We start from the raw sequence: 24,083 nt of genomic DNA, 5'->3' as shown, positions 1-24,083 counted from the left end.
AGACACAGGCCAGAAGAGTGACTAGTATGGTAAGGAAAGTGAAAGTGGAATATGAGAGGCGATTGGCCCTAAGATCCAAAGAAAATCCTAGGGAATTTTTTAGCTATGTGGCCAGTAGGAGGAGAAATGACTGTGGAAGAATGATATTGTGGGATAAAAATGGGAATAGAGTGACTGATGCAAATGACATAGTGGAATTGTTCAATGAACACTTTATTGGAGTATTTCATCCTAGAGGAGTCAGTTTTAATGCTAGAGGGATAGGGCTGGTTCGAGGTTTAGAGGTACAGGAGGAGAGTGTGTTTCAGATACTGAGTACTTTGGATGTCAGTAAAGCTTTGGGACTGGATGGTATTTTACCACGAGTTTTGAGAGAATGTGCTAGGGAACTGACAGTGCCTTTAACCTGGCTTTGGCAAAGGTGCCCAGGGAATGGAAGGAAGGTAAGATAGTGCCATTGCATAAGGGCGGTAACAGACTGGAAGTGTCTAATTATAGGCCAGTCTGTGTGTCATCAGTAGTTGTTAAGATCTTGGAAAAAGTAGTGAGGGACCGTATACAGCATTGGGCAGATGAGGGTAATGTTATCTGTGATAGTCAACATGGATTTGTGAAAGGGCGCTCTTGTTTTAGCAATATGCTAGCCTTTTATAATAAAGTTACAAGAACATTAAATGAGGGAAAGGCATATACTGCAATTTTCTTGGACTTAGCGAAGGCATTTGACGGGGTGCCACATGATAAGCTGATATTTAAGTTGCAGCACATGGGTCTGGATGTCAGATTGGTCAACTGGATTCAGGATTGGCTGTCTGATAGGTATCAGAGAGTTGTGTATGGTGGAGCAGTTTCAAGGAGGCAGAGGGTTACAAGTGGGGTCCCACAGGGCTTAGTACTAGGACCTATATTGTTTAACCTTTATATCAATGACATTGCCAGTGGATTGCAAGGGGATATTCAGTTGTTTGCGGATGATGTGAAGCTGGGAAGGATTATTAGTAATAGTGCATATGTGGTAGCCCTGCAAGAGGATTTAAATAAGCTAGATAGATGGGCAAATGAATGGGGTGTCAGTTTAATGCAGCAAAATGTAAGTTCTTGAGGTTTGGGAAACATCGATGGGATGCTGCATACTCTATGGGAGGAGTTATACTGGAGGAAGTAGGGGAGACAAGAGATCTGGGGTTGATGATTGATAGAAACCTGAAATTTAGGGGACATATTGCAAAGGTGGTGAAGGTAACACAGAGGATTGCTGCAATTATGAGAAGGACACTGACCCGCAGAGATAAAACAGTTATCATTCCGTTGTATAAGCCTCTGATCAGACCACACTTGGACTATTGTTCTCAGATTTGGTCCCCAGGATTTGAAGGGGATAAATTAACTGTGGAGAGGATACAAAGACTGATGACAAAGATGGTTTCAGGACTGTACAAGGATAGTTATGAGAATCAGCTGAGGGAATATGGACTGCAGAGTTTGGTGGATAGAAGAAGGAGAGGTGATATGATTGAGACTTTTAAACTGTTGAGAGGTGGTTACAGGGTTGACACTGGGGAGTTCTTTTGCTTGGTTGAACAGCAGGGAGGAGTGATGATAAGAGGCCATCCCTGGAAGTTACGAAAGGAAACTGTGAGCTAGAGGGTAAGGAGTGGTTTCTTTGTATGGAGGGTGGTTGAACCGTGGATTGCATTGCCTGATGGAGTGGTGGGAGCGAAAACGGTCAATGAGTTTAAAGAGTAGTATGATAGACTTTGTGTTTCTTAGGGGGGGACTCCCCTCCCCTCGATGAGTCTTGTCAGACTTTATGTTCTTAGGAAGGACCTCCCACGATGAGTCTTTTGACTCCATGGTGGCTTGAATAATAATAATAATAATAATAACAATAATAATATATATCTGTATTACCGTTTTTTTACGAGGGGGACCGTAAAATATTTACATTTTTCCAAAGGGTGCCTTGACATCCAGAAGTTTGGGAAGCACTGGTTTAGTCAACTGAATAAATTTATATATAGTAAGAGAGAGAAATTAATCAAAACACTGAATTAACAGTATACAGGACAATGTTCAAACCAATTTTAACTTATGAATCTGAGAGGTTGGTTAGAAATAAAGTAGTTTCTTGAAGATTGGAGATCACACATATGAGAGTTTTGATAAAAATTAGGTGAGTGAACAAATGGTATCAATTGAAGGAACTTTATGTTATTAGTCTTCAGAAATGTGTGAGCTTAGCTAATCTCAGATGGCATGGTCACATAAACAGAACGAAAGAAGAAAGGTTATCAAAATAGGTGTTTCATACTAAGATGGCAGGAAAAAAGACTTAGAGAATGACCAAGATCTCTGTGGATTGATGTAGTTAGAAATGGCTTAGAAGGCTGAAATATTGATAATATCAATATACTAACTGATAGAAGATTATTTGACGGAATATTGTCAGTAGAAAGTTAGTAATAATGCAAATGTTTCATATAGTACTATAATAGTGTCCTGTGCACCCTTTTTAAGAGTGTACCTTCCAGGGCTTTGATGATGACAACTTAGTCTTGGTAGATGACATATTTCATGACAGTTCTACTCATGAAAGGTGTAAACATATAGTACATTAACTGTTGCAAGTTTTTTCACTTGGTTATAAATTAAATTAAAGATGCCAAGAAATTATCTTCTTGTTTAATCCTTTATCCAAGTGCAAGCAAACAAAGTTTGCAAGTGAAATATCTTCACAACCTGGCTATTTGTATATAGAGGCTAATGACTTTGCATTAATTGCCTTAATATCCCATAATGCAAATCATGCATCCTTTCTTGTGTGTATAATGCTCTGTATTATGTTGTGGAAAGGGGGGCTTCTACTGATGAGACCTCGTTAAAAGTCAAAACCAGTCTGGGTAGCGACCTTTCCCATAATTAATATTTATACACACGCAAAAAAGATGTGTAGATTGCATTATGGGATACTAAGGCAAATAATGTGAAGTAATTAGCCTCTGCATACAAGTTGCCTGACACAACCACATCAATTGCATCTGGAATAACATGATCACATTTGGTTTCTTCAGTATGAGGAAGTGGTGGAGAGGATCCAGAGAATGTTGAACAAGATGGTAACAGGAAGTCTTCCTATAAATACAGATCAACTGTTTGCAGATACAGATTTGGATGGTCAGAAAAAGCATTGATATAATAGAACATATAATTTCTAAGGATATTTTATAGGATAGTCGCTGAAGAAATTTTTCAGTATATGAAAAGAAGGGAGAGAGAGAACAAGGGATCACCCTAGGAAGGTTATAAGAGTGTGGTTAGGATATGATTACTAGATTTTTTGATTGGAGAATGATTAATGGATGGAATGGGTTCCCATAGGCAGTCAGGAGTGCTTCCATCTGAATAAGCTTAAGACTAGTTATGTAAGTTATTGTGTGAATAATGGGCCTCCTGTAATGCATGAATAATAATAATAATAATACACTCATGACAACGGATTCAAGGTTTTAATTGTCACAGAATATATATATAAAAAAAAAAACTGTGACACCTTTGAAACAAAATTGCATAAATCACCTATCATTTTAAACCAGTATAGTAAGATTTAAGAACATGTGTACCTCTCTTCCATTTTCACACAAGAGATGAAAACAAGAATAATCCTATTAAATTCTTGCCATTTATATTTTGTTTCAATATATACAGAGTATACCCAAATGTACAATGTAGACATGCCCATGAAACATGATTGTAAATTATATCCCATATTCAAACAGGGCTTATGTTAATGAAAGTTAATGAACACTTGGATTCTTTAAGTTTTCTAATGTTGTTGTTGTTGTTGTCTTGTCCTTTGAAGAGTTTTAGATGTTTCCATGTTCCCCTTGAACTACTTTGGCTATGTCAATGATTTTGTTTGTATAGAGCTGTTGTTCAGGATTAGGATCTATTTTTTGCAAGGCTGCTGTAATTGCTGGACAGGTAAAGATGTGAGTGGGTGTCATTTTAGTATTGGGGCAGTTGTCGCAGTTTCTATATGCTCTCATATCATCTCAGTGGTGCACCCAGGGAGGGGGCCAAGGGGCCCTGTCCCCCCAAAAAAAGAAAAAGGAAAAACACAATAGAAAATTTTCCAAAAATCTTTTCCTAATTAAAATTCATTTTTTTATTTATGTTGCATTGTGTCTTCTGTTTCTATACTAATGAATTAGCGATCATTGCAGATGCTCAATCATTGGTCGTATGCGATGTGTATTGTGTATTCTCAAATCATCTACTCAACTTGGCCCCCCCAATATTAAATCCTGAGTGCACCACTGTATCATCTGTATTGATCTTCATTTCTTTATAATATCCTGTTCGTAGTCTTGCTATTGTGGTGGTCTTTCTGTCAGCATTGATTTCGGGAATTTGATGTATCACTGATTTCAGTGGAATTAGTTTAGCTTTTTCCATGAAGAGTCATAGAAAGTTTTCTAATAAGAATGTAAATTGCTGCTTTATTTATGATATTTTATTTATTAGTAAGATAATCTAAAAAAAGCTCCATGTATTTATTAACAGTGCATTGCTTGCTTGAATTATATCTTTATATTTAATTAAGTACATTTGTTCCTCTCTTCCATGAACAGATTATTCAGAAGTTCATCTCAGATGTTTATAGAATGAGAACAGGAAAGGAAATCACAGATGACTTCAGAGACCTCCTGTGGTCACTCACTGTATCAGTGTTTGCCATTGGAGGAATGATTGGAGGGATTTCAGGTGGATCTTTAGCTGATAAATTTGGAAGGTAAAAGAGTTTATTTTAATTTGAATTTTGTGCATACGAAATTTAGATGCTTAATCCAATTAGAAGGAACTAATGTTTTAGCAAACATTTCTTTCATTTTTCACAGCATACTGAAATGTGGTCATTAATCAAATATATTGGCTGGCATATGTTACATCACCAATATATTAACCAAGTTGCCTCATGAGCCAGACAGCTGATCAAATAGAATTCGTTTTGAGATCTCAGTGATTATCAATTTTATATGTTGTGTGTGTATGTGTGTGTGAGAGAGAGAGAGAGAGAGAGAAGGCATGACAGTTTAAAAAATTGCTCATTACATTCATGTACTTGGTAAGTACAGAATGATTTTTTTTGAACTTTTTGTTGAGAAAAACACATATTTGAAATTTCAAAAAAAAAAAGTATAATTTTTATTTTATTTCATTATGTATTGCTATAACATAAACATTAATGTAACATATTTGCAAACACAGATGAATCTCTGCTTATGAACTTTCAAGAAACAGATGATCTTATTTACAAAATTGCATGAACTGTGTATGGAGCATGTTCTTTGTGGAGTGGTTAGTGAGTGGAATACATTTGCCTGGGAGTGTGTTAAGTGCAGAAACTGTGAATGGGTTTAAGGCATGGTTTGATGATTTTTTTTGTGATAGTATGAAAATCGTAATGAGTTCTTTGACTCCTGGTAGGTCTGATTTTAATAATAATAATAGTAATAAATTATGACTCACAATTCATTTAACAAACACAGAAACCCACACTTATGAACATTTTACAATGCATGATGTTCACATATATTTTATAATACTCAAAATGTGCAGTCAGTAATACCTTCCCTTTTCTATACCATATTGAATATTCTTCAGTTGTTGAGCATATGTGTGTCTTTCATGGGTAATAAGAAAACAGAACTATTTTTTTCTTACCCTTGAAATATGGAAAAAAAATGGAGATGTTGTTTTTATGTTGTTCTCATCCATGAAAGGTTTGTTTGTTTGTAAACCTATAGTACATTTGTACCATAGATAAGCTTAGGATTTTTTAATTTTATTTTGAGTGGTTTTATATATATTTTTATTCATTTTTTACCTAGTCCAGAAACCCTGCTCTAAAGACCAAACATCAAACTGTTTCAGTCTGCTTCAAGCATCCAGTAATCATTATGGTGGTCCCATGTCAGACAATGAAATTGATCTGCCAACTAAAGTTTGTGTTGAAAATTTTTCCACTCGGTTATGCTATAAATTGAAGATGCCAAGAAACTGTATCCTTGGTTTCATTCTTTATCCAAGTGCAGCCAAACAAAGTTTGCATGTGAATATCTTCACAACTGGGCTACTTGTATATAGAGGCTAATGACTTGCCATCAGTCTTAGTATCCCATAATTCAATGCACATATCATTACAGATATACATAATGCTGTGCATCATGGGAAGGGACACTACATAGACCAGTTTTAATCTTTATTGTTATATATTAAAGTGCAGAGATGCCTCTTCAAAAACTGAGTGATCTACAAGATCACTCTAAATCTCACTAAGTAACCCTAAAGGATTGCTACTAAACTCTTCACTCCAGGACAGGAAACTCAACAGTAGCTCCACTCAGTGACAGGCAAAAACAGGCCACTAAGCAGAACCTCTCTATTCCCTAGGAAGCAAGTAATCCCAAAGATGAACATTATTAAATGTCATCAGTGGGAATCAGATCCAGGAGAGATACCAAGGTTGAAGTAATGCAGAAGTCATATATTTCCTATATAAAACTAGTCATAAGGTTACACCTTATTACTAGAGATGGACACTTTTTTCACTTGGTTATACTATGAATTGAAGATACCCAGAAATTATATTCTTGGTCATCATCATCATCATCATCAAAATCCTGTCATTTACCCTCAAGGGGTGTACAGGATATGATAGTACTACATGAAAAATTTATATCATTACTAACTTCCTACCTACAATTTTCTGCCAAATCAATCTGTTACCTGTCAAAGCTACAACATTTTCAGATCTTATATTTATATGTCTATCTTCTAAGGCACTTTTTACCATATCAATCCACCTATATCTTGGTCTTCCTCTGGATTTTTTTCCTGCCAACCTGTCAGAGAACACTTGTTTGGCTAACCTTTCCTCGCCCATTCTGTTTAAGTGACCATACCTCATGAGATTAGCTCTGCTAACACATTCCTGGATGCTGACACTGTCAAGTTCTTTCCTAATATCCTCATTTTTAATATGATATTGCCATTGATGCCATCTTCACACCCCTAATCTTTCTCAAGCCTCTCATATCTGCGATCTCTAGTCTTTGGTCAAGTGTTTTACTTCTGACCCAGCTCTCATATCCATAAGTTAAAACTGGTTTGAACACTGTCTTGTATACAGCTAATTTAGTGTTTTGACTAATTTCTCTCTTATTTCATATAAATTTATTCATTTGACTTCCTACCATATTCAGTTGACTTCCTACCATACCAGCTTTGATGATTCTGTTATCGCAGGCATAGACTTCTGTGGCTAATTGGTTCAAAAGATATATTTCTGTGATTACACCACATTTTTTATTATTCAGTTATACAAAATACTGAAATAATAGTTCCCAACAAGTTTCGTAAATCGTAGGATTTACATCTTCAGGGGGTAAATAGTATAACTTAAAGTTTAAACAAGAGAATTATTAAATACAAATCATAACTATCTGGCTATTCATAAACTCAAATAACTGAATGCAGATATAAAATGTTATCGATGTTGAACAATACTGGACAATGTCGCGTGTTCTTGTTCTCGTTCATACATTCCGAGCTCAGATTGAGGTAGATTTTTTATTAGAGCTGACCACACTTGATGGAGAATTAAACCTTGATTTTCATTGTATTGGGTTGGGTTTTTTTGGATTTGTTCCAGTAGCTGACTTTTCGTTGTTTGCCCTGGTTCCCTGGCAAAAACAACGGGGGCCTTGTTTAACCAGATGATGCCCCAGCCGGCATGAAATTCTATCATGTTGTACCATCATTTAATATTGTAGTTTAAGCGAATAAGAATAAAATTTGGTCGGCTAAATCCCATATTGCCAGCCCATCCTCGTCCGTTCAGTATCCAGATAGATACCTAACATGGTGCACCACAAGAAGGTGAGGATTGGATATTAGGTCAGAAGCCCTGGTCGGTTCTACATATTCCTTTAAAGGCTATGTGGAGGTCTCCTCTCAGTTATACAGCTTTGACCATTAAGCACCTTTATCTTTTATCCAAGTGTAGGCAAACAAACTTTGCACGTGAAGTATCTTCATGACTGGACTACTCGTATATAGAGGCTAATGACTTCACATCAAATGTCTTAATATTTCATAATGCAAGGCACATGTCATTACAGACATGTATAATGCTTTGCATTATGGGAAGGGCCACTACCCAGACCAGTTTCAATCTTTATTTAGGTCTGATCAGCTGGAATGAGAACCAGAGGAGATAAAAAGGTTGAAGTAAAGCAGAAGTCATATATTTTCCATATACATGTAGTCAGAAGGTGTCACAGATTATTACTAAAATACTCTGGATTAGAGATAGACTTCACTAATGACTTCACATCAAATGTCTTAATATTTCATAATGCAAGGCACATGTCATTACAGACATGTATAATGCTTTGCATTATGGGAAGGGCCACTACCCAGACCAGTTTCAATCTTTATTTAGGTCTGATCAGCTGGAATGAGAACCAGAGGAGATAAAAAGGTTGAAGTAAAGCAGAAGTCATATATTTTCCATATACATGTAGTCAGAAGGTGTCACAGATTATTACTAAAATACTCTGGATTAGAGATAGATGGCAAAAGTTGCCTAAATTTGGAATTATTTCTTGGAATCTTAAATTTGAAGTTTGTGACAGTGTTAAAAGTGGAAAAATAAATAAATGAATAAAAATAAATTGATTGATTTGAATAGAAACTAAACTGGACATAATTAAGCAATCTGAAAATGGTGAATCACTTGCTGCATCTGGTTGGGTTTATAATGTCAATTATTTTAACAACTGCAGCAATTTTAAAAGTAAAAAATTGTGATTATACTCATAGTGCAAGCTCTATTTAATCCATAGTTATTTGTATAAAGGAAAGATTGTTTTTGAAGAAATGAGATGCTGTTTATCAATTTGGATTCAGAATCAAAATAGAAAAAAACAGTAATTGATTTTTCTTAATTTTTCTTTATATAAATTGATAGAAAAATAGAATGATAAAAATAGAATAGAATGATAAAAAATATTGATAGAAACCTGAAGTTTAGGGGACATATTGCAAAGGTGGTGAAGGTAACACAGAGGATTGCTGCTATTATGAGAAGGACACTGACCTGCAGAGATAAGAGGGTTATCATTCCGTTGTATAAGTCTCTGATCAGACCACACTTGGACTATTGTTCTCAGATTTGGTCCCCAGGATTTGAAGGGGATAAATTAACTGTGGAAAGGATACAAAGACGGATGACAAAGATGGTTTCAGGACTGTACAAGGATAGTTATGAGGATCGGCTGAGAGAATGTGGACTGCAGAGTTTGGTGGATAGAAGAAGGAGAGGTGATATGATTGAGACTTTTAAACTGTTGAGAGGTGGTTACAGGGTTGACACTGGGGAGTTCTTTCACTTGGTTGATCAGCGGGAAGGAGTGATGACAAGAGGCCATCCCTGGAAGTTACGAAAGGAAACTGTGAGCAAGAGGGTAAGGAGTGGTTTCTTTGTGTGGAGGGTGGTTGAGCCGTGGAATGCATTGCCTGATGGAGTGGTGGGAGCGAGAACGGTCAGTGGGTTTAAGGAGTGGTATGATAAACTTTGTGTTTCTCAGGGGGGGACCTCCCCTCGATGAGTCTTGACAGACTTTGTCTTAGAAAGGACCTCCCTCGATGAGTCTTGACAGACTTTGTCTTAGAAAGGACCTCCCTCGATGAGTCTTTTGACTCCTTGGAGGCCTGAATAATAATAATAATAATAATAATAATAATAATAAAATTATAAAGTCATTACGTACAAAGACTTTATAATTTTATATAAAGTACGTTATATGTAATAGTTATTACATACCCCAGCTAACTACTCGGCCTGGTTGACTGAGTGATTAGCATACCCGCTCTCCAACTAACACTCTGCAGGTTTGAATCCGAATGTGTGCATGGATGTTATGGATGGTTGTGACTATCTTCAGGTGGGAGATGAATGTCATCACTTGGTGTGAGACCACTGCTCTGCTTAATGGAGATAAGAAGTGGCTTTGAAAAAAAGTTCCATGTGTGGTCTCTAGAGGAGGGTTTCTGGATTGTGTACAGAATAAATTAAAAATTACAAAAAAATATAAAATTGATAAAAAAATAGAAAAAAAAATCCTTTAGGCTACAAAATTTACTGTAAGTTTGCATATAACCTTTTGTAGGTGGGAGCAGCATAAAAAAATATGCTTATTATTATGTACTTTATATGTACTTTATAAAAAAAATATTATTATGTACTTTATTTATTTCAATGAAAGAACCAATAAAGTACATTGTGTTTAATTAATTAATTAGAATAAATTAATTATTTTTTAATTCTTTTTTTATAATTTGAATTAGAATAGGGTAATTCTTTTCAGAAATACAATAGCAAATTTTACAATATGCCTATATATCTGCTCCTGGGTATGTTTTTGTTTGCACAATACTGTTTTGAAATCTTTTTCTAATCATTGTATAATCAATCTGGTTTCTGATTTTATCATCTGGGCTTTCCCAGGTGTATACTGTTAGTCACCTTTTTGGTTGTTGAAAGAAGGTATTTGCTATTATTAGATCATTTTACTCAGAAAACTCAATTAACCTTACACCTCTGTCATTCATTTCACTAAGTCCAATGTTACCAATTGCCAAGGACACTCCTTGTCCTGTGGATCCAACTTTTACATTCAAGTCTCACATAGCAATCGAGATATCATTTGTCTTCATGTTGGAGGCTTAATGGAATGTATACAGCACTCAGAAAGGATTAACATAGGTTTAATACTTCCTGTATTTCGTCCTAGTCACTAGGACAACTTCGAGGATTACAAAAACAACTAATGTAGCATGAACACAAATATTATACAATACTAAGCCCAACCACATGGGTGACACTTAAAGTCCTATCTAGGTGGAGCACCCTCTAAGGGTGGTTGTAGGTGGCCTGGAATGTAAGATGGGACCTCTGGTGATGAGTGTTTCCCAAATCTTCGGAAGCTTAATGCAACCATATTTATTGAGATTTGGTTGAATTCTGAGAGCTGCTGCTGCTTCTAAGAATAGTCTCTCTTTCTTGAATTTGCTGTGGTGGAGCATGGTGGTTTTCTTCCAAGAGACCCTGTGGATGGTGTCTAAGACATGATCAGCCAAGCCTGACTGACCAGAGTTGTGTTTACAGATGTAAGACGTGTTCCTCCGGGCAGATGGATGCTGATCTGCCTGTCTGTCCAAAGTACTCCAGCTTACAGGAACAGGATACTTTGTAAACTCCAGGCAGAGAGAGAGAGAGAGAGAGGAGGGAGCTGATTTTTAGTAGAACGGATAAGGGTAACAAGTTTGCAGTGGGGCTTATATGCTGTGTGTAGGTTGTACTTTTTTAGAATCTTGGCTATTTTTTCGGATGTGCCTCAGATGTAGGGTATGGTGATAACATTTTTAAACTCTTGTTGACAAGAAGGATAGGGAATGGGGGAGGAACTGATTACTTTTTGATACTGTGATCACTGTAGCCATTGGAGAGGAAAGTGCTGTGTATGTGGTTAAGCTCAGTAGTGAGGGTGGTTCGACTGGAACAAAGATTCCAGTCGAACCACCCTCAATAATGCCATATTGTTGAGAGGGGGTGGTGGTGGGAGAGTTCGTGAATGTATCTGCCTCTGTGTGTGTGTGTGGGTTTTCTGTATACAGTGAAGGCAAGTGTACCGTTAGGCAGGCGTGTAACTAAGGTGTCTAGGAAGGGTAAACAATTGTTCTTTTCCTTTTCCATAATAAACTGGATTCTTGGATGTAGGCTGTTGAGATGACTGCAGAAGGAGTCTAATAGAGAACACATCATCTACATATCTTAGCCAGATAGAAGGTTTGAGTGGGGCTGAGTCTATGGCTCATTTTTCGAAATCTTCCATATAAAAATTGGCAAAAGGGGGGTGAGAGGGGGAACCTCTATCTGCTTGTAGATTTTGTTCTTCCAAGAAAAATACCCAGAGTTAATGGCAAAGGAAAAGAGATCTAAGATGTCAGATGGAAAAATGTTTTCTAAGAGAGATAAAGTGTCAGTTAAGAGAATATTGGTAAACAAAGAAGAGTTATCAAAGCTTACCAATATGTCTGCGTTATTCAAGATTAAATTTTCTATGAGGGCTTTAAAGTGGGTAGAGTTTTTTATGTAGGATGTGGACCTTCCAGTGAGGGGAGTCAGAGAGTTGGCCAGCTGTTTAGACAGCCTGTAGCAAGGTGCGTTGGTGGCATCTACTATAGGTCTAAGTGGGGAATTGGGTTTGTGGATTTTTGGTAAACTGTATATTGGGGGGTGGTGGAAAACTATCTGGCTAAGATATGTACCACCACCCACAGGGTCTCTTGGAAGAAAACCACCATGCTCCACCACAGCAAATTCAAGAAAGAGAGACTGTTCTTAGAAGCAGCAGCAGCTCTCAGAAATCAACCAAATCTCAATAAATAGATGCATTAAGCTTCCAAAGATTTGGGAAGCACTCATCACCAGAGGTCCCACCTTACATTCCAGGCCACCTACAACCGCCCTTAGAGGGTGCTCCACCTAGATAGGACTTTAGTGTCACCCACGTGGTTGGGCTTAGTATTGTATAATATTTGTGTTCATGTTACATTAGTTGTTTTTGTAATCCCTGAAGATGTCCTAGTTACTAGGACGAAATATAGGAAGTATTAAACCTATGTTAATCCTTTCTGAGTGCTGTATACATTCCATTAAGCCTCCAACATGATGTCCTCACAGCACTTAAACCTCTACACATGAATCATTTGTCTTCATTTTATAACCTTTTGGGCTTCCTCATAAAACTCTTTAACCTCTTCGTCATAGTGGCTGCCAGTAAGAGTATATACTGGAGAATACCAAGTCAAAAGATTTGCCTGCAAATTGGTCAATTTCTTCACTACATGGAGGCCCACTGGTTACTTAGTGACCACTGATATGAATATTGAAGACTTCTTGGATGGAAAATATTACTGTAGTTTTGGAGAAGCTGGATAAAAATATATATTTTTAACTAAGCAGAGGCAAAAATATCAGATAACATAAAAAGCTTGCTATGCATTTGATATAAGTTGCTTTACTATGTGTGATGAAGCAAATTCGGTATGTTATCAGTAATTATTTTGATATCCAAAACTTCAATTTCTTTCTTATTTTTAAGAACTCTTAACAAGTATATGTGTTAGCAAGATTATCCGATATACTCAGGACCTCTTGATTAGTTATTCCTTTTAATTTTTTACTACAGGCATTTGTTTGTTGTCAATTAGATTAAAAATAGCGCATTATTATAATTATTATTACATGGGCATCTCCACAGAGTCTGAAGCCTCATTATGGGAGGCCAACTAAATACAGGATGTCCCATAAGTTCCAAGATATTTCAATAATTCATAAAAATTAGAAAAATTGGTATATTAGAGTGTGGTTTGCACAAAAGTGAATTGCAAGGAGGGGGATTTTTTTTTTTTTTTGTTCAAACTATACTCTAATATACCAATTTTTCCAATTTTTATGAATTATTGAAATATCCAGGAACTTATGGGACACCCTGTATTTCACCAAGCTTTTGTTCACACAATATGCCATACTTCTCTTTGAACTCATTAACTGACAGTGCACTCACACATCTAACTTTGGTAATTCATTATGCTCATTTACCACTCTTCAATCAATATATATATATATATATATATATTTTTTTTTTTACTAAGTAATTTAAGGAAATTACAATGTCACTAGGATATACATTAAAATAAATTTTAATGTATATCCTACTTTACTGTCCCACTTTGGCCAAACAGGCAGGACAGCCAATATCAGAATTTCAGAACACAAGGACTACATCTGGTTTCACCAGTACAGCCACTCTGGTCTTGCTGACCATGCACTGGATACCTGCCATAGAATACGGTGGAAGAAAGCCACGATAGTACACCATAGTAAATACAAGTATGAAAGGCTTTTCATGGAATCAGCTTCAGCCCTAAGAAACAATCCAAACCTCAACAAATTTGGCTGCATGAGACTGCCTCAAATTTGGGAGACCTACATCAGAAGACCTTCAGCCCAATCGCCCAAGAATACCAACATTGCCTGCTAGGGGGCACCATCAGGACTTTAGGAGAAATAATAGCTTCCTGCTTCTTCCTCATTTACTGTTTGTTGTGCCTGCATGCACGTGTCTTGTTCTTAAGTTTCTTGAAAATGCCGATGTGACGTTGCCGAAATATTGAAGTATATTAAAATTTATTTTAATGCATATTCTAGTGACGTCGTAATTTCCTTAAATTACTTAGTAAAAAATGCATAACCAACGTCTAAGCCTTTCCACGAGAATATATATATATATATATAGTCCTCATGCCATTGCTAACCACACCAGTACTCAATTTCCAGGGATGAGCCCTTGTTCTCCAATCACTAGTAACATGCTGAAAACTGTACTCTGTATTTCTGCAATAAAACCCTTTTAATAACTTATATGTCTATCATATCCACCCCCAACCTTTTCTATCAATTAAATAACCAATTTTTGTAACCAAATTTTCCGTCTGTCTTCATAAAGGACATTCTGTAGTCTTCCTCATCCTCAAGAAGGTCAGGTGACCAAATCTGGGCACAGGAGTGGAATATGGATGTGAGTATATCAAAGCCTTAGAAGCAAGCACACATCTTGGAAAGAAGTCAAGAGACACCCCCCCCCCATGGGCAGGGTGCATCGTGTCAAGTAATGAGTCACATGTTTGTAGCCAGTATAAATTGGAGGAATATGATGCCCCAAAGTCAGTGCAACTGTGCCCAAATAAAATAGCTGTGAGAAGAGAATTGACAGAGTTTGAAAGAGGCATTGTGATAGGATGGCATGTTGAAGGCCTATTTGTTTAGCAAATTGTTGACAAATTGGACCATCCCAGGTCAACAGTCAGTGATAATATTGAAATGGAAGTGCAGGGAGTCAACTGCAAATGCTACCCACAGTGGATGACCCACAACACTCACTGAACATAAGCGTAGGGTGCTACGAAGGATAATATGTAAAAACTGCTATTCATAGGCTGACACATTGAATACAGAGTTCCAGCATTGACCGGAACATGAATCTGCACAAAAATATTCAGATCTGAGGCTTACAACACAGATTTCCCTGGCAGGACACAATATGCAATCCCTATATTACCCAAACCAACATGCAGCATAGTCTTCAGTTGTGCAAAGTCTCTTCGGTCTTCAGCCTCTTACCAGAGACAAGAGCAGTCATGAATAGATAAACTATGAAATTTGAAAGTGGCAGTGTGATGGTATGGTCCTGTTTTTCCTGGTTTCCTCTTGGACCTTTGTTTGTGGTGCCATGAACATTGAACTCCAAGAGGTAGCTGAACATTCTGGACAATACAATGCTTCCTACTTTGCAGTATTTATATGGAACTGACATTGTCTCTTTCAGCAAGACAATGCACCATGTAATAAGGCTCCTGCTGTAACTGCATGGCTTGTGGACATAAACATCTGATTGGCCTCCACATAGCCCTGATCTCAACCCTTATGAACTGGAATGTCGAGTAGGGTCAAGGGCCATCTGCCCTCACAACAGTCCAGGACCTTATTACATGCCTACGAGAAGAACGGTAAGAAATTCCCCTTGATCGCTATCATATGCTTGTGGAAAGTATGTTCCATAGCACAGTTGCAGTGAAAGAGTCCTACATCTTATTAAGATGGGTCCATATCTGTTTGTTCCTCACACTATGGTGTCCATTGACTTCTTTTCAAGCAGTGTGTACTAAGGTATAATAACTTCTCATCTTTGCATCTGAGTATGTTCCTTGATAACTAGATAATCCTGATTTTAGGATTATCTAGATATTAGGTATTTTAGCCACTTTTGCAAAATGCTATCTGAACTTCTACCTGTCAACTGTTTTATTGCAGCCTACAAATCTTCAAGCTGTCTTCATAAGGAGCATGTTTCATAGATTTCTTCCTCATCCTCAGGTGACCAGATCTATGCACAGGAGAGAATCCAGATATGAGCATATCAGAGCCTTATAAAGAGATATAATAATGTATAATAACCTCTTCATCTCTGCTTTCAGGTGTGTTCCTCAATGACTAGGCAATTATATGAGCTGTTTTAGCCACTTTTGCAATTTCCTCCTAGATCTTCAACTGCACCAGTCCATCAGCACTCCTTAAACACTAGTCTCATCAATTTCCATCAGGTACATTACACAGCTGGTAATATTTTCATCCCTGAACACATAACCATATTTTTTCCCATACTGTTAATCTATTTAAATCATCCTGCAAGATTTCTGTATGACTTTTATTAACTGTTGCTTTGCCCACTTTGCATGATTAGTGAAAATAATTGAATATTTCTCTTCATGTCATTTCTTATATCATTAATGCATAAATTAAATACCAGCAGCCCCCAATTAGAGATCATTGCAGCAAACCACTAGTATTCTTGTCTTACTCTGGACTTTACTTCCTTCTTAAGCTATGTTCTGTTGTCTATTCATCAGCCATCCATTTATCCAGCTTTACATCCATTCTCATTTGCTTCAGTTTATGTAACAGAGTTCCATGTGGTATCCTGTCAAATGCCTTTGCAAAGTTTAGTAGTGTCATTGCACAGCTATTGTCATTATCCAACCTAGCCATCACTTTATAATAAAACATGAACAAATTACTGAAGCACAGCCTACTCTTCACAAATCTATGCCGTTCCCATACCATATATTCCTATTCACTCTTTCTTGAATTTTGCCCTTAACCAACTTCGCCAGTCTATAATTTGCTGTCTGTCTTAGAGCCATTTTTATGCAATAGAAGTGTTTTCCCTCTTTCCTCCCTTGGAAGCCTTCCATATCCAAGACTTAATTTACCAATTCCTCAGTTTTGTAATATACAAGCTGATATCCCATTGCGTGTTGACATCAAGATTCTAATATCTCAAATACTTGTAGTTCATCTCTATCTGTTTCCACATCTGTCACTGTCTGTATCACCACCCGAATAATATACATTTAGAAAGTGATCAGTCAATAATTCACTATTTTGTGTGTGCTTCTCTTACCTCACTGCTATTAGCATTCATCAAATTATCCTTTCATGACCATCTTCCTTTTACTTGCCACATAACAAAAAAAACTCTTGGAATTTCCTTTTGCCCATTCTCTAATTTTTCATTCCTTACCATTATGGTTACCTTTTTTAGCCTCTGCTGTTTATACTGCACATGAATTTGCTGATAATTTTCTCTTTAAATTCCCTTTATAACTTTTTTTTTTTTTTGCAGTGTTCACTTATTGTTGCTATTTCTTTAACCTGATTTATTTAATGCCAACACACACACACACACACACACACACACTCGCGCGTGCGCATGAATAACAAATACACGTGTTGATGTTTAGTTTGCTTTCTTTGTATGTTAATTTACCATTGATATTTCATTTAAAATATTTATATTTTTGTTTTTTAAAAAATTCAGGACAAAGCAAATAAGATTTATGGTTAGAACGTGGCAGTTCTTTTGAAGCAATCTGAGGCCAGTAGGACAAAATATAAAATTGGTTGCTACTTTAGGTCAGAGGACCAGGGATAATGTGGAAGATATGCATCAGGAGATTAATACAATAATTGCAGGTTGAGTAATTATTATACAACTTCAACTTCAGAGACATAGGCTGGAAGGAAGTAGGATGGCAGGAAGGAAATGGAATTTATACATGTACTGAGAGATAATTACTGGAAGCAGCATGTGACTGAGGAGACTAAGAGTACAAGAGTGTTGTGCCTGGTTATATCCTATATGGTTATAGGATCAGCATACCAGTCCATAACTATGGTGGCTACATTGCCTCCAGTTGGATAGAGTGAAGGCTGTTATTAAAGACTGAGAGTGGCTTGTTAGTTGCAGATTAAAATATTTGTCTAATAAACTTTTATTAATTTTTTAATATATTTTGTTCTTGTTTGTTTGCTATTTGAATTAATGTTATAAAAATGGTGGCAGTGGCAGCAAAGAAGCATACGCCAACAATGCATAAGGTCTCAACTCGGAGATTGAGTTTTTCATTGAACTTTTTACAGTGGATATGATGTGACAATTGTTTTATGTGTCCAAAAACATAAAGATTTATGAAGTGTTTGATCGAACGATAAAAAATAACGTATTATAATGTGCGAAGTGAAATGAAAGACTAGGATGTTCGAAAAATTAGAACGGTGTTACCAGGAATAATCAGAAAATGGATGGAAGTGCTTACGACGGTAATAATAGAAGTGACGTGGAGGAGCATAGGCAAAAGTTAATGAAAATGAGGAGTCAGGTTATGTGTATGGAGGAGGAAATTGAATATCTAAAGAAAATGACAAGGACGTTAATAAGAAGAAGCAAGTATCTAAGGATGATAAGGTTGCTTTATATGGTGACTCAATCAGTAAGGTGTGGTAAAAAATAAAGTGCATAAGACATATTTTAAAGGTGGTACAATAAAATGAATATCAGATGCTTTGCATAGAAGGAAGGAACGGGCATCAGAATTAGTGGTAGTGGTGGGCACAAACAACTTGAATAGTGATACAAAGAATGTCGAAAGGGATTTGAAGAAGTTGTTGCAGGAAGTGATGAAGTGTCATTGGGTAGTGGTTAGTTTGTTGCCCAGATATGACAGTAGTGAGGTGAGAAGGAGAGCAATTATACTCAAAAACAAGACCGCTGAATTGTGTCAGGTGGAGGGTGTTCGATTTGTGAATGTATGGAATGAATTTGAAGGGAAGTTAGAATGGTCCAGGGAATTTGGTGATGGAAGGCATTTGAATGGGTTTGGTGTTGTTGGTCATTTGGAGTGATTGTTGTTTACTAAGAGTATACAAGGTTCATATGGAATTAGTACCACTTAGAGTCAGAGAGAGGTTGACAAACAGTTTGTAGAAGGACGGGAAGAGGATGGATACAAAAGTAAGGAAGTGATTATAGCAGAGCAAAGTGATGCAGTGCAAAACGATGGGGATGATAAGAATATAAGTGAAAATAAAATTTTGGGAAACGAGATGTTCAGGATGAAGAGAGAAAAGTACACTATAGCAGAGAGTAAAGAGTGATTGTGTTGATGGGATGGCTTCAAAGAGTGGAGAATTGTTACGCTTATGTACTAATGTATGGGGTATCAGAAATAAAGAGGCTTAGTTTGCAGCATTGATTGACTCGGTATGCCCAGAGATATTTGGCATAAGTTAAACTTGGTTGGCTGAGGACTTGAAATGGTAGTATATAGAATGTTCCAAAAGGATAGGAAGATCAAGAGAGGAAGGGGGGGGAGTACTCTTATTGGTAGCAGAGGAATTGTGCACTTCAAGAGTCAAAGTGGAAAATAGTAGTACTTGTGAAGATTTTGAAGCTGTTTGATATGAAGTTGAGATCAATAGAATACTATATACAGCAATCTCTTGATTAGTGCGCCTAATGCATTCTTTAAAACAGGCACATTAATCGAATATAATAAATTTAGTTTAATCCTTTATCCCAGTGATATTTTCAGGTGCAAACTTTGAAAATATCTTCAGGACTGAATATAGTGTTGTACTATCTTACCTGGGTTAGATAATACAACATGGGCCTGGCTCCCACTGTAGAGACCTCAATAAAGGTCGAAACTAGTCTGGGTAGTGGCCAATCCCTTAATGCATAACAGTATACATATCCACAAGGAGATGTGTTTTGCATTATGGGAGATACTGGGATAGGAGTGTTGGTAACTTGCTCCACCTTTGCTACGAGTTGCCCTGGTGTTGTACTACTTACCCAGGTAAGATAGTACAACACTATATTCAGTCCTGAAGATATTTTCAGGCACAAACAAAGTTTACGCCTGAAACTAGGATAAAGGATTAAACTAAATTTATTATAGTCTAACCTAGTGAAAAATAAACTTTCAGCACTAATCGAATATAATAACCTATGGGAAAATGTATAATTTGTTCCTCAGATTTCTTTTTTGACCCTTAATATTTTTTATAAAAGAATTAGGGTATGTCTCAGGGTCTAGTTAAAGGCAAACCATGAACCTGAAAGAACAATAAAACATATTCAGAATATAAATTTATTATTCTAATTCTTAACAAAGAATTGAGCTAACGTAGTTTGGCGGGTATTTTATTTCTTTTTCATACAATCGACGGTATGGCCCTATTGCCTTTTCTACTCTTCTGCAAATTTTACTGCTTCTCTCTTCATCAGGGTCACCCTCTAAGCATTGCTGCTTAAAAACTTCGATTGTACGAAAAATATTTTCAAATTGTTTCTGTGAAATCTCTTTTGGGTGACTATCAGTGGTTAAATTTTCTTTATATTCTTCGGGATCTTCCCACTGTGCATCTAAATTTAGAGGGTCAGAATCACTCAATTCTTCGGAATGAGATTTATTTATTTAATCATTGAAGGGAAGAAAGAAATGAAGGACATATGAATTGGTCGCCAACACACGAAATCACGTACTTTATAGATAAAAATTCCCAACTGTTATACAAACAAAATAGTTACCACTTTAAAAACTATAATGATCATAAAAGAAAAGTTAATTTTCCAGCGTGTAATAATAAAAAACTCATCCCAGAAAACAAATTGATTATCCTATTATCGGAATGGATTCTCCTTTTTGTGACATGCGCAGAAGTGTCGAAGGGTCTCGAATCTGTGGGCATACTATAGCAGAAGACATAAATTTTGGCAGTAAAAATTTGGAACATAATATACATAGTGTACATGGAAGTAGTGTAGTATGCTGTTAAAAATAACTTTGTAAAATGTTTTAAATCGGTAACTAAATTATTTCATTCTGGTGAGTGATTTTTTAAAATATTTAGCCATAAAATTATATAGAAAATTTTTAAAATCTGTAACATTTATTTTTAAGATGTATATAGGCGCACTAATCGAATTTTAGAGACCCACTAATCGAATTTTAGAGACCCACTAATCGAATTTGGGTATCGAAAAAAAACGATGCACTAATCGGAAACGCACTAATCGGGGGGGGCGCATTAATCGAGGGATTACTGTATAATAGGATGCTGTTATAAGTGCAGTGTTGATTGTGAAATGTTTAGACAAATTAGTTGGGTAAGTAAAAGGAAGATGATCCTAATGGGAGATTTTAATTATAGTAAAGTGGACTGGAAAGAAGAAATAGTGTATAGTGAAAAGAAGAGTGAATTTGTTGAGTTTCTGCAGGATAACTATCTAAAGCAGCATGCAATGGAAGGAACACAAGGTGTATTGGTGTTAGATTTGGTGATATCCTCACAGGATGTGGTTGGGAATGAGGAATCAGCACTGCCACCTGTTGGTGAAAGTGATTATGAGGTATTAGTTTGGAAGGTGGTTAAAGAGGAAAAGTTATCATAAAGGTCTCTATGTGAAATTATAAGGTGGATAATTATGAGGAGCTCCATAGTCAACTAGTATCTATACATTGGGTTGATGAATTGTGTAGAAAAGATGTTGACAGTGCATGGGAAATGATAAGGCAGTGTCTAACACAAGCAATGCATTACTGCATACCAGGAATTAAGTGAATAGTACAAGTGAGATGGATGAACAGTGAAATCAAGCAAGCAGTGTTACAAAAGAAGTTGTCATAGAGGAAGTACAAGATAGTTTATAGTGAACAGATGCATGAAGAATATAAAGTGCAGGTCAGAAAAGTGACAAGCATAGTTAAAAAAGAAAAAGTAGAATATCAGAGGCGATTGGCCAGTCAGGTCAAAGCTAATCCAAGGGAATTTTTCTGCTATGTGGCAAGCAAGAGTAAAAATAATTATGGCAGGCTGATACTGGTGGGTAGTTATGGTAGCAGAGTAACCATAGCAAATGATATAGTGGAATTATTTAATGAACACTTCATCAGTGTATATCATAGTGCTGTGAATGATGTTGTGCAACATGTGGAAGGGAGACAAGAATTAGGAGAATTAAAGGTGAAAGAATCGGAGATATATCAAGTGTTGCTCAGGTTAGATGTTAATAAGGCTGTGGGAATGGATGACATATCACCATGTATTTTTAAAGAATGTGCAAAAGAGTTAGCCATCCTTGTTCTGGTTATTTAATGAAAGTCTTGGCAGTGGGGAAGAGTCATAAGGAGTGGAAAGAAAACAAAATAATACCTCTCCACAAGCATGGTTTAAGAACAGAAGTTTCCAGTTATAAACTGGTCTGTATATCTACACTTGTGATCAAAATGTTTAAAAAATTGGTTAGAAATAGAATATAGGACTGGGTTGAAGAGCATAAGATTCTTTATAATGGGCAGCATGGATCTGTTAAGGGTGGTCTTGGTTTAGAAATTTGCTTATGTTGCATGATAAGGTGATGAATGTGTTGAATAAGGGAAAATCATATACAGTGATATTCTTGGACTTTACAAAAGCATTTTGATAGATTACCAAATGATAAGTTGGTGTACAAGCTGCAGAGGATAGGATTTGATTGCACATTGGTTAGATGGATTGGAGATTAGTTCTCTGAACGATACCGGCAAGTGGTGTATGATGGAACCACATCTCAGAAAAGGAAGGTGACCAGTGTTGTTCCTCAGGGTTCTGTTCTTGGGGCCCCTACTGTTTAACTTGTAGTTCTGAGGATACATCTCATGTGTTGCAAAAACTACACATTATATAGCTGCTATGATAAAAAGTACATTGACATGTAGGAATCAGGAGGTGGTGGTGCCTTTATATAAGGCATTGGTCAGATCCCATATGGACTATTGTGCTCAGATTTGGTCATCTAGTTTTTATTGTGATGTGGAAACACTAGAGGGGGTCCAAAGACAAATATCAGGACTCTGGTGTGTTGGTTATGAAGAGGATTTGAGAGAATGTAGATCAAAGAGGTTGGTGAACAGGAGGAAAAGAGGAGATATGATAGAGACCTCAGAGTTCATTAACGGATTTTATCAGATTAATACAGAAGGAATTATAAAAGAGTGGATGTCAAGATGGGAAGAATGAGAGACCATCCCTGGAAGTTGCATAAAGATGTGATGAAGAAGGGTGTGATACGTAGATTTTTTATGTGGAGAGTTGTTATGAGTGGAATGCATTGCCTGAATTGTGATTCAGGTAGTGTAAATAACTTGAAAGCTCATTATGATAGTTATGTTGCTGGTTGAGTGATTGGGAATCCCATGATGAGTCTGATTCCATGGAGGTTATCAAATAATAATAATAATAACAGCCATACTGTACATGCAGCTCAGTGCATTTGTTACCTTCACCTACTTTTAACAAATCCGTGCTGACTATCACAGAGAATACTGGTGTTATCAACTCACTTCCTTCTGTATTCTAGCTCTCAACTCTGCAACTTCTTAGCCACAATATCAGATTTATAGTCATTATTATAAATTATGAAAACAACTACTGTGTTATAGTAAAACTTCAGTTTAATATAAACTAAAATAATCACTCAGTATTTCGACCATCATATCAAGGTCATCAGGAGTATACACATATATACAAAAAAACAAGCTACATTACAGTCTACATGGTATGCTAAAGTTACAGTAATTTGGTGAACTGTTAAAACTACTGGCCTGACCTCTGGTGGAAAAACACTTTACTACATCAAAGCTAGAGTCCTGTTATCATTATTATCTGTTTGGTTACAAATCATTAAGAGATATATTAAGCCAGAGAGCAACATGCTCTCACATAATTACTGATATAAATTATATCAGAACAGTATAGATGGTGGTCAATAAGAGCTGAAATTATTGCTTGGAGTCCTAATGTAATGGTTGCTGGAAAACTTGAAGAACTTAAGTGGACTGAATGCATGCCATCCAAATTCTTGTCATTTTTATGCCACCATTGTTGTTAAGATTGAGATGGTTGCTCAAGATTTTACAGACATCTTTAAATTTGTGTTCATACCAGGTTTTTGTAAAGAATGTAAATTTTTGTAATGATGTAAAGAATAGGTACTTTTCCAATCGGT

The 24,083-nt window shown here is 36.5% G+C and overlaps 1 protein-coding gene across 3 annotated transcripts in view; it reads left to right on the top strand.

Moving 5' to 3' along the window:
* Positions 1-24,083, top strand: part of LOC150110672 (glucose transporter type 1-like) — a 1,175,276-nt gene that overhangs the window by 517,346 nt on the left and 633,847 nt on the right. For all 3 annotated transcript variants that reach the window (XM_090395569.1, XM_090395562.1, XM_090395554.1), the window contains exon 6: positions 4,632-4,792. In XM_090395569.1, coding sequence (XP_090251695.1) covers positions 4,632-4,792 — 161 coding nt within the window. The remainder of the gene's footprint in view (positions 1-4,631; positions 4,793-24,083) is intronic.

This window comes from Typopeltis vanoorti, chromosome 1, assembly GCF_054136105.1.
Source record: "Typopeltis vanoorti isolate ZY-2024b chromosome 1, IOZ_Tvanoo_1.0, whole genome shotgun sequence".
Lineage (NCBI taxonomy): Eukaryota > Metazoa > Arthropoda > Arachnida > Uropygi > Thelyphonidae > Typopeltis > Typopeltis vanoorti.
The sequence above is the reverse complement of the archived record's forward strand: the minus strand, read 5'-3'. Positions and strand labels throughout refer to the sequence as shown.